We start from the raw sequence: 15,410 nt of genomic DNA on the forward strand, positions 1-15,410 counted from the left end.
ACTAGGTGTCATTCTCCCTGCTCCCAGTGAGTGACAGCTGTGGACTAGGTGTCACTCTCCCTGCTCCCATTGAGTGACAGCTGCAGACTAGGTGTCACTCTCCCTGCTCCCAGTGAGTGACAGCTGTGGACTGGGGTGTCACTCTCCCTGCTCCCATTGAGTGACAGCTGCAGACTAGGTGTCACTCTGCCTGCTCCCTGTGAGTGACAGCTGCAGACTAGGTGTCACTCTCCCTGCTCCCAGTGAGTGACAGCTGCGGACTGGGTGTCACTCTCACCCCCAGTGAGTGACAGCTGCGGACTAGGTGTCACTCTGCCTGCTCCCAGTGAGTGACAGCAGCGGACTAGGTGTCACTCTGCCTGCTCCCAGTGAGTGACAGCTGCGGACTAGGTGTCACTGTCGCTCCCAGTGAGTGACAGCAGCAGACTAGGTGTCACTCTGCCTGCTCCCAGTGAGTGACAGCTGCGGACTGGGTGTCACCCTCGCTCCCAGTGAGTGACAGCTGCAGACTAGGTGTCACTTTCGATCCCAGTGAGTGACAGCTGTGGACTAGGTGTCACTCTCGCCCCAGTGAGTGACAGTTGCGGTCTAGGTGTCACTCTCGCTCCCAGTGAGTGACAGCTGCAGACTAGGTGTCACCCCCTGCTCCCAGTGAGTGACAGCTGCGGACTAGGTGTCACTCTGCCTGCTCCCAGTGAGTGACAGCTGCGGACTAGGTGTCACTCTCGCTCCCAGTGAGTGACAGCTGCGGACTAAGTGTCACTCTGCCTGTTCCCAGTTGATGACAGCTGCGGACTAGGTGTCACTCTCGCTCCCAGTGAGTGACAGCTGCGGACTGGGTGTCACCTTCGCTCCCACTGAGTGACAGCTGCGGACTGGGTGTCACTCTCGCTCCCAGTGAGTGACAGCTGCGGACTAAGTGGCACTCTGCCTGTTCCCAGTTGATGACAGCTGCGGACTAGGTGTCACTCTGCCTGTTCCCAATGAGTGACAGCTGCGAACTAGGTGTCACTCTCGCTCCCAGTGAGTGACAGCTGCGGTCTAGGTGTCACTCTGCCTGTTCCCAGTGAGTGACAGTTGCGGACTAGGTGTCACTCTTGCTCCCAGGGAGTGACAGCTGCTGACTGGCTGTCACTCTTCCTCCCAGTGAGTGACAGCTACCGACTGGGTGTCACTCTCACTCCCAGTGAGACAGCTGCTGACTAGGTGTCATCTCGCTCCCAGTGAGTGACAGCTACTGACTGGGTGTCACTCTCCCGCTCCCAGTGAGTGACAGCTACTGACTGGGTGTCACTCTCCCGCTCCCGTTGAGTGACAGCTACTGACTGGGTGTCACTCTCCCGCTTACAGTCAGTGACAGCTGCAGACTGGGTGTCCCCTGCACTCCCAGTGAGTGACAGTTGCTGACTAGGTGTCACTCTGGTTTCCAGTGAGTGACAGCTGCTGACTGGGTGTCATTCTCGCTTCCAGTGAGTGAAAACTGCTGACTGGGCGTCACTCTCGCTCCCAGTGAGTGACAGCAGCTGACTAGGTGTCATTCTCCCCACTTTCAGTGAGTGACAGTTGCTGACAGGGTGTCACTCTCCCGCTCCCAGTGAGTCACATCAGCTGACTGGATGTCACTCTTCTGCTCTCATTTACTGACAGCAGCTGACTAGGTGTTATTCTCCTGCTTACAGTGAGTGACAGCTGCTTACTGGGTGTCACTGTCGCTCCCAGTGAGTGACAGCTGCAGACTGGGTGTCACTCTGCCTGTTCCCAGTGAGTGACAGCTGCAGACTGGTTGCCACTCTCCCTGCTCCCAGTGAGTGACAGCTGGGAACTGGGTGTCACTCTCCCTGCTACCAATGAGTGACAGCGGCGGACTGGGTGTCACTCTCCATGCTCCCAGTGAGTGACAGCTCCAGACTGGGTGTCACTCTCGCTCCCAGTGAGTGACAGCTGCGGACTGGGTGTCACTCTCGCTCCCAGTGAGTGACAGCTGCAGACTAGGTGTCACTCTGCCTGTTCCCAGTGAGTGACAGCTGCGGACTGGGTGTCACTCTCCCTGCTCCCAGTGAGTGACAGCTGCGGACTGAGAACCCGCCTCCCGGATTATTGCGTCACGGGCATCCCTGCAGGTCACGTGAGTCTGGCTCCTCTCCTGCGCAGCCATGATGGTGGGTGTTCTTCATTCTGTCCCATTATTGGCTTTAACTGTTGGTGTCTTTTTTTTATCGACCAAAATGTCGGCCGCGGACATTAGTATTCATGTGTGCAATGACAGTTTTTTTTCTGTTCAATCAGCAGGAAGGGTTGGATGACGGCCCCGACTTCCTGTCAGAGGAGGATAGAGGAGTAAGTTTTTCCCGTTCTCAGTTTCTGGATCTGAATCTCAGCCCTTGATTGGGCCTGAAATGGAAAATCAAGCAAGTTCAGCTCTTTAGCTTCACACCTTTCCTCTTCATGGATCCATTCCCCCCCGCATCCTCTCTGTTTGTATATTATTTTCGATAAAATGTTTTTTGAGTGTCAGATATGTTTCTGTTGTGCCTCTTTTTGTTTGTTAATTCTCTACTTGCTCACCTTATTAGTGTAACATGCATTTACTCTTATCAGTTGTTGTAGTTATTAAGTCTGGTTTAAGAAGTTCAGCTGCAAAAATGACCTGGAGGAAATTAATGTCAGTTGTTCGTTATTAAGGAACAGACTCAAAACATTACAGTTTAGTAAAGTGCTCATGGAATAAAAGGGACAGAAGCAGTATGGATACAAAATTGACTAAGTGACAGGAAACTTTTCGGGCCGGAAGAAGGTTTGTAGTTGAGCTGCCCAGGGGTCAGTGTTGGGACCCTTGTTCTTCCTGATATATATTAATGACCAAGACCTTGGCGTACTGGACACAATTTCAAAATTTGCGGATGATATACCTGGAGCAATTGTGAACTGTGATGAGGATAGTATAGAACTTCAAAAGGACATAGACAAGTTGGTGGAATGGGTGGAGAAGTGGCAGATGAAGTTCAATGCAGGGAAGTGTGAAGTGATTCATTTTGGTAGGAAGACCATGGAGAGGCAATATAAAATAAAGGGGGTACAACTCTAAAGGGGGTGCAGGAGAACAGGGATTTGGGGGTACATGTGCATAAGTTATTGAAGGTGGCAGAACATGTTGCGAGAACAGTTAATAAAGCATACAGTATCCTAGACTTTATTAATGGATCATAGAATACAAGAGCAAGGAGCTTATGTTAAGTTCGGCCTCAGCTGGAGTATTGCGTCCATTTCTGGACACCGTGGTTTCAGAAGGATGGAAGGCATTGGAGAGAGTGCAGAAAGGATTCATAAGAATGGTTCCAGGGATAAGGAACTTCAGTTATGAAGATAGATTGGAGAAGTTGGGACTGCTTTCCTTAGAGAAGAGCAGGTTGAGAGGAGATATGATTGAGGTGTTCAAAATCATGAGGGAACTGGACAGAGTTGATAGGGAAAAACTGTACCCACTCATGAACGGATCGAGAACAAGAGGGCACAGTTTTAAAGTGATCGGCAAAAGAAGCAAAAGCAACATGGAAAACTTCACGCAGTGGTTAGGATTGGAATGCACTGCCTGAGAATGTGCTGGAGGCAGGTTCAATTGAGGCTTTCAAAAGGGAATTAGACTGTCATCTGAAAATGAATAATGTGCAGGGTTACGGGGCGAAGGTGGGGAAATGGCATTGCTCATTTGGAGAGCTGGTGTGGACATGATGGGCTGAATGGCCGCCTTCTGCGTTGTAATAATTGTGTGATTCTATAATTCTGTGAAGTTCTATTTGTAAATTGTATTCTCTTTCCCTCAGGAAGCTTAATAGTTTTGGAGTAGTTGGATGGGAGGGGGGAGAGGGGACAGATCAGGATCTCTAGTGGCTGAGATCTTTGCAGCTCGATTCCTACTTTAGTTTGAAACTCAGCTGATTCAAATGTAAATGTACAGGATAAATTGAAAATCTACTTGCTGTCTTAACTAAGTGACGGTAAAAAATCTGGAACATCAACATACTAACTTCTATCAAGTTACTAATACTGCCATGAATTATTGTCCGTACGATTAAAGTTGTTACTGTGCCTTGTTTCTTCTTTTTTCCCCCTTGCCCTGGTTTATATTAGTGTGAAAAGTTAGCTGAATAATTTTGTGATATATTTCAGAGATTGCACTATGTACATGGAAGTAATAATGATAAATAAAATTGTAATGTCATGTACAGGAATAACATGCCTGGAAGCATGTTGCAAGGGTGTGGCATAGTTGAAGGTCTGAATGAAATTTTTAAAAAGTTGTGACTATTTGGCCCTCCCTAATATGTGAATAGATATGTAAACATATTTTATATATTAAATCAGATCTAGCATGTTTCAAATTATGGTGTTGAAATGCCTACATTTTGTTGCTGTGATCTTGTTTCCTAAAATGCCAGTGATCGGCATATGATAGATGAATGCGTACATGTTTATTTGCAGGTCAAATAATACTCCACCATACTGAATCAACACAAAATTAGAATCCTTCCACAAGTGGTCAAAATACCTGTTCCAGAACACATTGCTTAGACTATAACATGTGACAGTTATGTTTGTCGACCTTCCAGATGCATTGTTTGTGGATGATATGCACATCAGTTTCCTAAGTGTAGAGCTGCCAGGACTAAAGACTAAGAAAATTCCTCAGTCCTTATTCAGTCCAAAGGTTTCTGAAGTTAGAGCTGGCAGTCAAATGTGATGAAGGGTGCAATAGTAGAAATTATTGTACAGAATGCTAATGAGCATGTGTCCTCTTTATTCTGAGTGGCTGTTAGTGTCTCCACCATGTATAATTTAATTTGCATGTGGAACAAAGCCCACCCATCCTCGCTCATTTCCAGTTCAATCAACCTGGCCTGGTCTTTTAAGCAACTTGTCTCCTGACCATCATTTTGCAATTTGGTAATGGAGCAGCTTGAATTTTAGCTCGGAACCATTTCAAAGTCATATTGAATGAACTACAGAAATTCCATATTTTGTCACAAGATTTAATGAATGCTGTTGGAGAGACTGAAGGGGATCAAAGAGTGAAAGATTCAACATATGTCCAGTATTGCAAAGTAGCAATCAACAGAGCAAACAGAATGTTTGGTTATATTGTGAAATTAGCGTGGAGCATAATAAGTCTGAGGACATCAGGCAAATGTTGTTCAGTGCTCTGGTTAAGCTCAAACTTGAGTATTACATTTGGTTCCAGTTTGTGAAGCTTTAGGAAATACCAAGCCTGGAAGCAGTATAGAGAAGAGCCACAAGGCTGATTCCTAGGGCCTGAGTTTAGCTCTGTGCAAGTGGATGGGTTTCAAAGGAGTTAAAATCGGGCCCCTAGTTTCCAGTTAAAGTTAGAAAAACTTGAACTCTTCAGTCTTGAAAGGAATTGAATGAGTTGGAACCTTCTTGAAAGAAAGAACTTGCATTTATATAGAGCCTTTCATCGCCTCAAGATGACACACAGCTCTTCACAATTAACAAAGTACTTTTGAATTATAGTCGCCATAGTAAAGTATAGAAACAGCAACCTATTTGAACACAGCAAGATTCAACAAATGTATTCATTAAGAAATAAATGTTGGGTAGGACAAAAGTGGATAAAATAGTTCATTTAGGGCACTATTTCAAACTAAACCTTAACTGTAGGACAAAGGGTATATTGGTGCAAACTGGTAAAAGACAAGTTCAGGATTCAGGTGACACTTCTTGCAAGGAGTGATTAATGCCTGGACCATTCTAGAGCAGTGAAGCCAAAAACAATGTAATAATTCAAAAGACAGTTCAATGATGTGATGGAGGGACAGCAGGTTTCTATAAAAGGATGATTTCGATAGGCCAAATGGCCTTGCTCATCTGTACTTTATTTTTGTGCACCTTGATTTGTTGGTGCTTTGTAATAGGCTGCAGATTGTGCAGTGTCTGTAGTATAAGGGTCTGAAAGGGTGAATGTTGAGAGAGTGTAAAGAATACCCCCTACCATGATGACGTAAGAGGTAACATAAGAGAGACTTGAAGATAGATGCAGCTTGGCTTTAAAGGAGTCAGACTGGTGTGAAGCTGTACATAGTTATAATGTAGTAAAGGTAATATTCTAATTATTCCAGACTAAGGAATCTCTAAGATAGACTAGCTAAGCATATTAAGGTTGTAGAGTTCCAAACAAACATGCAACACTGTCCTTTCATCACTGATATTGGTGAGCAGTTTGTATTTTATTCATATATAATGGGATGTCTGTGCAGTGGAACAAGATACTGATCTGTGCATTTGACACTTGGGTCTGAATGATACAAGTGAGTCTAGATAAGATGTTTAACATGATGTAATTGCTTGCTTTAAGCTCATCTTTAAATATACTTTCAAAATTTGAATGGATACGGAGGTGTTGTGCATCTTCTAGGAAAAACATAATTGGTTTTGATCTTGATTATGTATGCTGTTAATATTTTCTGGCTTTGAGTTATATCAAAGCAAGGTAGGCAAGGTTTGATCATTTTTTCTTAAGATGATCTTTGAGATAGAACACTCTTATGTGGCAGTTTAGTTAGCCTTTCTGACTAATTTTGCAGCAGTAAAAATGAGGTGGTGTATTCCTTCCAAAAGAGAATTTTAAAAGAATACAAGAGAGATATTTTGGAAGAAATAGCTTATTTTTCACTGTGATCCAAATGCTTGTTGAATGTCAACCAAAAGTACTTATTCTATTGTAAAATTAAAATAATTATTTTCTAAAATCGATGATTTTTCTGTAACTGGATTGTAATAAAGTTGTTTTTTTTAAACAATGGTCATATTAATTGTTTCTCTTCATAAGTAAAAGTAGGGAAGAATGTATAGTCTGTGAATTAGCTTTGGCTCGTTCTGAGGCATCGTGTTGAAACTATATGTATGTACTGGTTTGTTAGTGGTATTGTGTGAAGAGCAGAGTGAGTGTTGCCAATGCATTTGAGTGAATTAATTACTTCAGTTTTTTTTAAAACAGGCATCTTGGTTGAACATATTTATTGGTTTTCATTTGTAAAATAGACAAGGATGAGGATTTTCAAAATTGAGGCATTGCTTGCCAATGTACATTGGCTCGTGGCACCACAACGCCTCAATTAAAAAAATTCTCATCCTTGTATTCACACTATCACTGTAACCTCATCTAGCCCTACAATCCTCCAGAATCTCTGAGCTCCTCCAATTCAGGCCTCTTGTGCTTCCCCAATTTCCTTCGCTCCACCATTGGTGGACATGCATTCACCTGCTTAGATTCTAAGCTCTGGAATTCCCTTCTTAAACTTTTCCACCACGCTACCACTCTCTCCTTTTCAAAGCGTTCCTTAAAGCTAACCTCTCTATCAAGCTTTTGTTCACCTGTGCTAATTTTTTTTGTCTCAGATTTTGTCTGATAATGCTCCTGTGAGTGCCTTTGGACGTCTTACTAAGTTGTTACATCTGCAGCAGTGCAACATGGTTTAATTGAACATAATCGTGCATTAGCTACACAAACTTGCATGGGTGCACAATCTCAACTACATCCACAAGGAACTGAATTCCAGTTGGCCAAATTCATTGAATATAGGACCTTGTCTTTTTATAATGTACATTAAAACAGGATTGCCTATTTTGAAAGGAAACCAGTATGCTTCTTTTTAATCAGTATTGCATGCTTGATTTATTAGCAAGCCTGAATTTTGGTGGATATATCACCATCTTGAGAATATATTTGTATTTTAAAATGTACTGATGACTTTTGTTTTATTGGGTTATTTCTCTCCTATCCAATTGTGGATATTTTGGTTTCAGTAAAATCTTAAATCTTTTCTGTTTGTTGGGCTAATGCTCAGATTTCTTAGTTTAAAAGGTAATAGATTATACACATGCATTCAGCTTAAGGGTAAAATGTTGCAGCAAAGATGTTGATTAATATGGAAGTCTTATTTTGTGCCAGTTAATCTATGAATACCTTTTCTACCAAAGTTGGCAATATTAGTTTGGCAGAAAGAAAATTAAATGTCAGAGCATAAAGAAGCCATTGTTTGCAGATTTTACAATGTAATAATGGAATATTGACTTTATATCCATTTATGTTTGCAATTGGACTTGGTGTTAGAGTTTCTGAGATTATCTTCATATAAATCTTCAGGCATGATGAGAATCACAGACCCATCAAGGTTGTGCCAATATTTCCCCCCACATGAAGCATCTAGTCTACTTCTGCTCTCCTGACTCACCATAGTCTTCAATATTTTGCTTTTTTGTTTAAGCAGCTGCCTAAATCTCCTCTAAGAATTTGTGGACCCTGCTTCAACAGTAGTTTGAGGCAGGGAATTCCACATTATAGCCATCAACTGTGTAAAGATTCTTTTTTAACTTCCTCTTCCATTTTTTTTGTGATTATCAGATGTGTATTTATTTCCTTTATCCATTCTTAGTACTAAAATGTATTAATTCACATTTTTCTACATTAAACTCCATATTCAACTTTATTTTTGATGGAATGTTGTACATTTTGAGGCTTATTTTTCAATTATTTTTCCCATTTCAGCCTAGACCAGTCAATGTGGATCTCCAAACTGATGCCATGCTTCAGGTTGACATTTCTGATGCTCTTAGTGAAAGAGATAAAGTAAAATTTACAGTTCACACAAAGGTAAAGGGATTTAAAATTTAAGGTGAAAACTGAGCACTTTAAATGACCTGTGCTTTTTTCTAATGTGTGGTAAACAATGAAATATCCTGCTATAATTTGTGCACAAGGTTTTGTATGTAGCTTTCATGGTTATCTGCAACTAATTACTGTAGGTAATATAGCAAAAAAGTCCTATTCGCAGAATTTCTGTTTTTAAAAAAAAAAATTACAGCGGGTTTGAGTCTGTTGCCTGGATTTTTTTCAGCTCCTGCCACAAATTTCAAGGGTTTTTTTCCCAAGTGACTGACTTGCTGTGCACAAATATATTTTGAAGTGAGCCCATACAATATGGATTGAGGGACTACATTCTGGATGGACTATGTTATATCCTTAATAAAATACCAAAGTTTTTAAAACATGCTTACTATGTTTCTGCTGCTTGACATCTTTGCTTAATTACAAGTGACAGAGCTCAAAATCTATGGAAGTGATAATTGATAATGCTCAGAAAAGTGGCAAACTTGATCTCTGGTTATAGGCCCTCTAGAGACCTTACACTAGCAGTGCTGACAAAGATTGGGAACTCATTTGTAGGTGTTACGACCAGGTGAGAAAGGTGTCCAGGGGTCTTTTACTGTCTTCACCTGGTCTTATTGTAACAGGGTTTAATTTTTAAACAATGTGTTTTGAGCTCCCCCTTGGTGAATCCTTGTTCACCACTTTCCAATTATAAGGCAAAGAAATGAGCATTAACATGCTTCCTTAGGTTTAAAAAGTGAAATTTATTAAAACTTGAACTTAAACTCTAATTTGGTGAATGCCTACGGATACATGCCGCGCCCAACGCTAACATGCATACGGGATATGCACTTGCAAATAGCCACAGAAAAGATCAGAAGAAATATAAAGTAGAGAGGATTGAGGCAATCTCTGAAGAGGGGTTTTTACTGTGCTTCGAGCCCGCTGTAGTCCTTGATTGTAGGTATTGCTTTTTGTTGGGGCCCAGTATTCTTAAACTTATCTGAGGAAGGATATTCTTGTTATGGAGGAAGTGCAGCGAAGGTTCACCAGACTGATTTGTGGGATGGCAGAACTGACGTATGAAGAGAGATTGGGTCGATTAGGCTTGTATTCACTGGAGTTTAGAAGAATGAGAGGGGATCTCATAGAACCCTACAAAATTCTAACAGGACTGGACAGACTAGATGCAGGAAGGATGTTCCCGATGGTGGGGGAGTCCAGGACCAGGGGTCACAGTCTAAGGATAAGGAGTAAGCCATTTAGGACTGAGATGAGGGGAGATTTCTTCACCCAGAGAGTGGGGAACCTGTGGAATTCTCTCCCACAGAAAGCAGTTGAGGCCAAATCATTAAATATATTCAAGAAAGAGTTAGATATAGTTCTCGGGGCTAAAGGGATCAAGGGATACGGGGAGAAAGAGGGAACAGGGTACTGAGTTTGGATGATCAGCCATGATCTTATTGAATGGCGGAGCAGGCTCGAAGGGCCGAATGGCCTGCTCCTATATTTCTATGTTTCTAAACCTTGTTCACTGTAGGACACTTTTCTCTCCTGGGGTTCATATGTCTTCAATAGTTTCTGATGCTGGTGAGAGCGAGATGGGAGCAGACAGGAGAGAGGTGTTCTCAGTCCAGGAGCAAACAGCTTTGAATTTAAAATTCAGTGGCCAGTTCAAATTCATAAAACCAACAGCCAGCCAGTCATGTGACTAAACTGGTCTGACCACTTCTCTGTATTGGGAAGCAAGGACTGAGTCCCCAACACTTTCTGTTAGCATGCAAATGTCTTGCCAGTCAGGGGCCTGGCAATTCCTTGTGATAGGCCCTCTTTCCTTCCCAGCCACAATTTTAAGTTTTAATGTTCATGTGGCAAAATAATGTGTTCCTCAGTCTTGGCAGGTGGGGGGCTTGCCTGACATGGGGAACATGAATGCAATGGTCTGCTGTGCTCTAGCATAGTGGATCAGTGCACTTACAGAGAATAGTACTTCACAGCCTAATTCTACTTTTATATTGAAATATCAAACATTATTGAAAAAAATCCTAGAATTTGCTGTTCGATTATATTCCTAATTGAAACAGCTAATTTTCATTATGATGGAATGGTTCCTATAAACTGTACCAGTGTTCTGTAGAAGTTTGCAATTACAATTATTGTGGAAACCAAATCTGATTTGGTTCCTCTATAGTTTGTTGTGTTTTCCATTATCTAAAATTCAAGTCGTATGTTGTCAGTTACTTTTTGCTTACTTTGTTATTTAAGGCAACTGGCTGTATGCTTGACAAGTTTTAAAGCCTCTTTTTAATTCAAATTTGACAAGTTTGCGTGTAGTTAGGAAAAATCAATCCACAAAATTAATTGCCATTTTAAATTTAAGATGAAAATTCTGAACTGTTAATTTTTTTTGCTGTGCAATATATAGTGAAATATCATGCCATAATTTGAGGTATTTTGCAAAGCTTCCATGGTTAATTACTAGATATAAAGTAGGAATCAAGGCTTAAGCATAGAGTTATTGGTAAGCAAATAATTTTCAAAAGTTTTGTTTATTGTAAGTGTTTGTTAAAATTTATGGGCATGTTCATAAATATGGTACAAAAATAGAAAATACTGGAAATACTTAGGTCTGGCAGCATTCGTGGAGAGAGAAACAGAGTTAACATTTCAGGTCAATGACTTTTTTAGATTTATTTAATTTACTCTTTTAGTGCTATGTTGAAACTGATTGCACAAACAGAAAATAATTTTTGTAGATCACTTTGTCTAGCCCCAAAGAAAAATCCAATCGGTGTAAAACCCTTGTTAAAGTCTGTTCCTCCAATAACCCTGCCACTTGCACCTTTGACCTATTTCCACACAGCTCCTGACGACTCAACTTCTCTGACTTGGCACTATGCTTGCTGATGTGTCAAGTTCTATCCTCAGACCTATTTCCCACCCTTTTAAATATTGCAGCATCACCCCAACCATTTTTTTTAAAAAGTCTGCCATCAACACCTTTGTCCTCACAGAGTACTTTTCTATCCTTGAAATTCTTGTTTCTTGTCATTGTAGCCCAACCACTACTGGCTATCCCAGTTTGAATCCCTCTGATCTGGCTTCTGATCATTCCACAACATCAAAATCACCCAGGTCAGTCATCAATAATATGTTATGTGACTGCAGTTGTGGCTCGCCATTTCTCCTAATGTTTAACCTCTTAGCTGCCATAAACACGAGTGTTTAACCCATTCTCCTCCAACACCTCTCTCTCTCATAGGTCCACTTCAGTGGCACCAAACTTGTGGTTGCCATTCTACCTATCCTAGTGCAATTACTACCTATCCTAGTGCAATTACTACATCTCTTCTAATGGCTTCTTCTGGTAGGCCCCAGGATTCTGTACTCGATCCCTCCCTATTTAAAATCTACATATTACTACCCCTTGACATTCATTCATTGGAGGCAGCTTTTGTATGTAACCTGATGATGGCCTTTCTGCTGCCACACTTGCACTATCCCATTATCTATCTGTCCAGTGTTTCCTCTTGGATGAGTTCCTACTGATCATGTAACTTCTCACTCAGTGTTGGCAAAATTGAAGCCAGCTGGTTTGTGTCTTGCCATGTGCATCTGGCGTCAATTCCATCAGCTTCTCTGGCTGCCACCTCATGGTGCACAACCTCTGCATTTTCTTTACCTAAGCTTAGATTTCTACTTGGTCTGGTTTGTTGCCAAGATTATCATCATCCAACTCTGGAACTGTTCTGCTTTGCCACTCTGTCTGCAGCTAAAATCCTTAACACCTCGAGGAGCAATTTCTGATACGTTATCACCATCTTCCCTACCTCTGCTCTTCTCTACCTTCACCTAATCCAAAACTCTCATGTCTTGAGTTCTGTTCTGCACAAAGTGACTCAAATCCAACTCTATCCTCATCCTGTTCCACTTGACCCTTGTACCCCAAGGATTTGATTTCAAGGTTGTTCAAGGTTCATGTTTTCAAATTCTCCATAGACTTATTTGGATAATCTTCTCCACCTAATATAATCCAACTAACATCCTCTGATACCAGATTGTTCCCCATATCGGGCTGGATTTAAAGAGTCGCCACAGTCTCCTGAGCGGCGGCTCATTTAAATAGCCAGGGTGGCCCCCCCCCCCCCCCCCCCCCAATCACGAGCTGTCTGTCACTGGCAATGGTGTCAGCTGCCTGTGTGCAGGTGCAGGTGCCATTTTAAAGGACAGCCAACCCTGTCAGCACATTTTAAATTTTTAAAGAAGTAGCCCCCCCACAAAATTAAATAAATTTTATAACTCCCCTTTCTCACCCCCCAATAACAATTACAGTAACTATTTGCCCTCTCTCTTCCCCCCCCCACCCCATAAAAACACTTATCTTTTACATCTGACCTTCACACCATCCCCTACATCCATTCCGTTTATTTGACCCTGTTCTCCCCCGCCCCCTGCACTGAAAATCTTAACCTCCTCCCCACCTGTGTGGTGCCGTGTTTCCCCGGACGGGGATTTGAAGGTGCAGGAGTACTGGCTGCCGTGCTGAAAATCACGGTGAGCCTTCAAGATCGCAGGTAAGTCTGTTTAAATGTATTAATTTTATTGATTTGAATATTTTAATTGAGGTCCCGTCACTCAGTGGCCAGGGTGGGGGTTGCCATGGATCCTCGCCCCCAACGGGAGGATCAAACTGGGCCCTCCTGGTGTTGAGGTCCGTGGCGGACCTCATCTGGAGCCATCTTCAGGCCCCCCAACACAGAACCCGACGTGTGGGGAGAACAAAATCCAGCCCCTCTTCTCGTCCATTGGAGACTGATCTTCCTGTTATGCTCTGCCCTTTAGAACTGTCCCAAAACTTTTCAACCTCCTTACATTTCTTTCTGCTTTCAGAAGCCTCTTGAACTGTACATTCTATCTTTTCCCGATTCCTAGCTTCCTTATTATTGTCATCTTCTCACCATTGTAAAATGCTCTGACGTGTTTTATTTATACAAATGCAAGTTTGTTTCTCAGAATCCTGGGTAGTTACACAAATTAAGAACTTCTCGCTAAATTACTAAGCATTTGCTACAATGTTTATTATATCTACCGCATAACAATTTCTTTTCTCTTTAAAACAGGGTAAAGCTAAATTATGGATGTGTGCTTGTTTTCCTGCAGAGTTCCCTACCTAATTTCAAACAGGATGAATTTTCTGTAGTTCGTCAACATGAAGAATTTGTCTGGCTTCACGATGCTTTTGTTGAAAATGAAGAGTATGCTGGCTATGTTGTGAGTGCTATAGAAATTTAATAGTCTCCTGAATATAATACAACATACTTCTGCTTCCCAACTGTTAATGTTATAAGCATCCTGAGCCAAGGTGGAGTTTATATAAATAATCTATGAAGAATTCTTGAAATTATAGATGACAAACTGAAGGAAAAGTTGAATTGGGCTGACAAGCATGTTCCTTGAATGTTTCAGTAAAGAAAGATGTCTTTCTCTCCCAAACCGCAGTCATTTCTCCTTTAATAATTGAATCGGTGTGGTTTTGTATGCTGCAATCTGATGGATTGCAATTTCCTTATTGAGCATTAGTTTATTAAACAAATACTAGAACAAAATAAACCAGTAGTATACTGGGCACTTAAGCACATTTGATAAGGTAGTTCAAATATAGCTTGTGTGAAGGAAATAAAGTAAAATGAATAAATCTTTAGAGCACAGGAATATCTTAAAGAGGGTGACCTGCTAGTGTGACAGAATCTAAACTCTATTCTGCTGCAAATTATAAAATGATGATACTTTTGTTTTATGAATATATTAACTTTTTGTATGACATGTATTTTTTGTACAAAATGTTGCTTCCTGTAACACTTTTAATGGCAACATTTTTAGTGGCAATATATGCAAACATTAAGTATTCTGTTTGTAAATAGTTAAACATGATATAATGGGGAAAATCATTTCTAAACTGTCAATAATTGAATCACTGTTTTTTGAAAAAAGTCTTATGGAAAAGGTCCGCCTTTCCAATTGAAATTTCCGTCCAAAATAAGCAAATAATTTTTTAAATGACATTGTTCACAATAACCTAATTAAATATATCTTTTGATTTTTGTTGTTTTTTAATATATTCCTTAAAGATTTTACTTGAGTGCTTAGCCTCTCCCAAAAGTCTAACTTTGACAATATGCTTGCCCTGAGCTGTGCATTTGAGCTGAATTTAGCTTTACGCTCTGAGCATATGTGGTGTGCCTAATTTCTCGCAGTGCATCAATGCCACTGATGGGATTTTTTTCTTTAGTTCTTGGCACTTTCTGTCCACTGTTTTCAAATAACTTTGAAAAAAAGGACAAATGTCAATGCTGAAAAAGGGACAATTGTCAAAGCTTTATGGAGTGAAATTTATTTTGTGTTTCTTTTTAACTGTGGCTGTACGTGTCTGTGAGGGGAAAAATGATGGTGTTTTGATGACACATTTGTTGTAGCTTTTGTTTAATTCAGTTCTTCAAAAAAAAAAATACATGTGAAACCAACTAATTGTCTCCATCTGCATATTTTTTTTAAACAGAAAAGATTACCACTAGCTGCTTTGACTTGAGACAGAAGTTCTTTTTTAGAACACCTATGAAATAGAGGAGATGGGGAAGGCAAGGGTGGGTGGAAGGTAACACACAAAGACTGAGGGTGTTTCTTGCCTTATTCTAATTTAACTTATGTCTTTAAAAAAAAAACTTGAATTTTGGAAGCAAACATAGTCTGA

The 15,410-nt window shown here is 41.1% G+C and overlaps 1 protein-coding gene across 5 annotated transcripts in view; it reads left to right on the plus strand.

Annotated features, from left to right (window-relative positions):
- Positions 1-2,104: 2,104 nt before the first annotated feature.
- Positions 2,105-15,410, plus strand: part of snx6 (sorting nexin 6) — a 52,422-nt gene continuing 39,116 nt past the window's right edge. For 2 of the 5 annotated variants that reach the window (XM_068039311.1, XM_068039310.1), the window contains exons 1-4: positions 2,136-2,159; positions 2,287-2,337; positions 8,561-8,665; positions 13,823-13,933. In XM_068039311.1, the coding sequence (XP_067895412.1) occupies positions 2,154-2,159; positions 2,287-2,337; positions 8,561-8,665; positions 13,823-13,933 (273 nt within the window). In that variant the 5' untranslated portion in view covers positions 2,136-2,153. Of the gene's footprint in view, positions 2,160-2,286; positions 2,338-2,381; positions 2,475-8,560; positions 8,666-13,822; positions 13,934-15,410 lie in introns of those variants that run through there. The other 3 variants (XM_068039313.1, XM_068039314.1, XM_068039315.1) reach the window with 3 other exon arrangements.

Source organism: Heterodontus francisci, chromosome 9 (genome assembly GCF_036365525.1).
Source record: "Heterodontus francisci isolate sHetFra1 chromosome 9, sHetFra1.hap1, whole genome shotgun sequence".
Lineage (NCBI taxonomy): Eukaryota > Metazoa > Chordata > Chondrichthyes > Heterodontiformes > Heterodontidae > Heterodontus > Heterodontus francisci.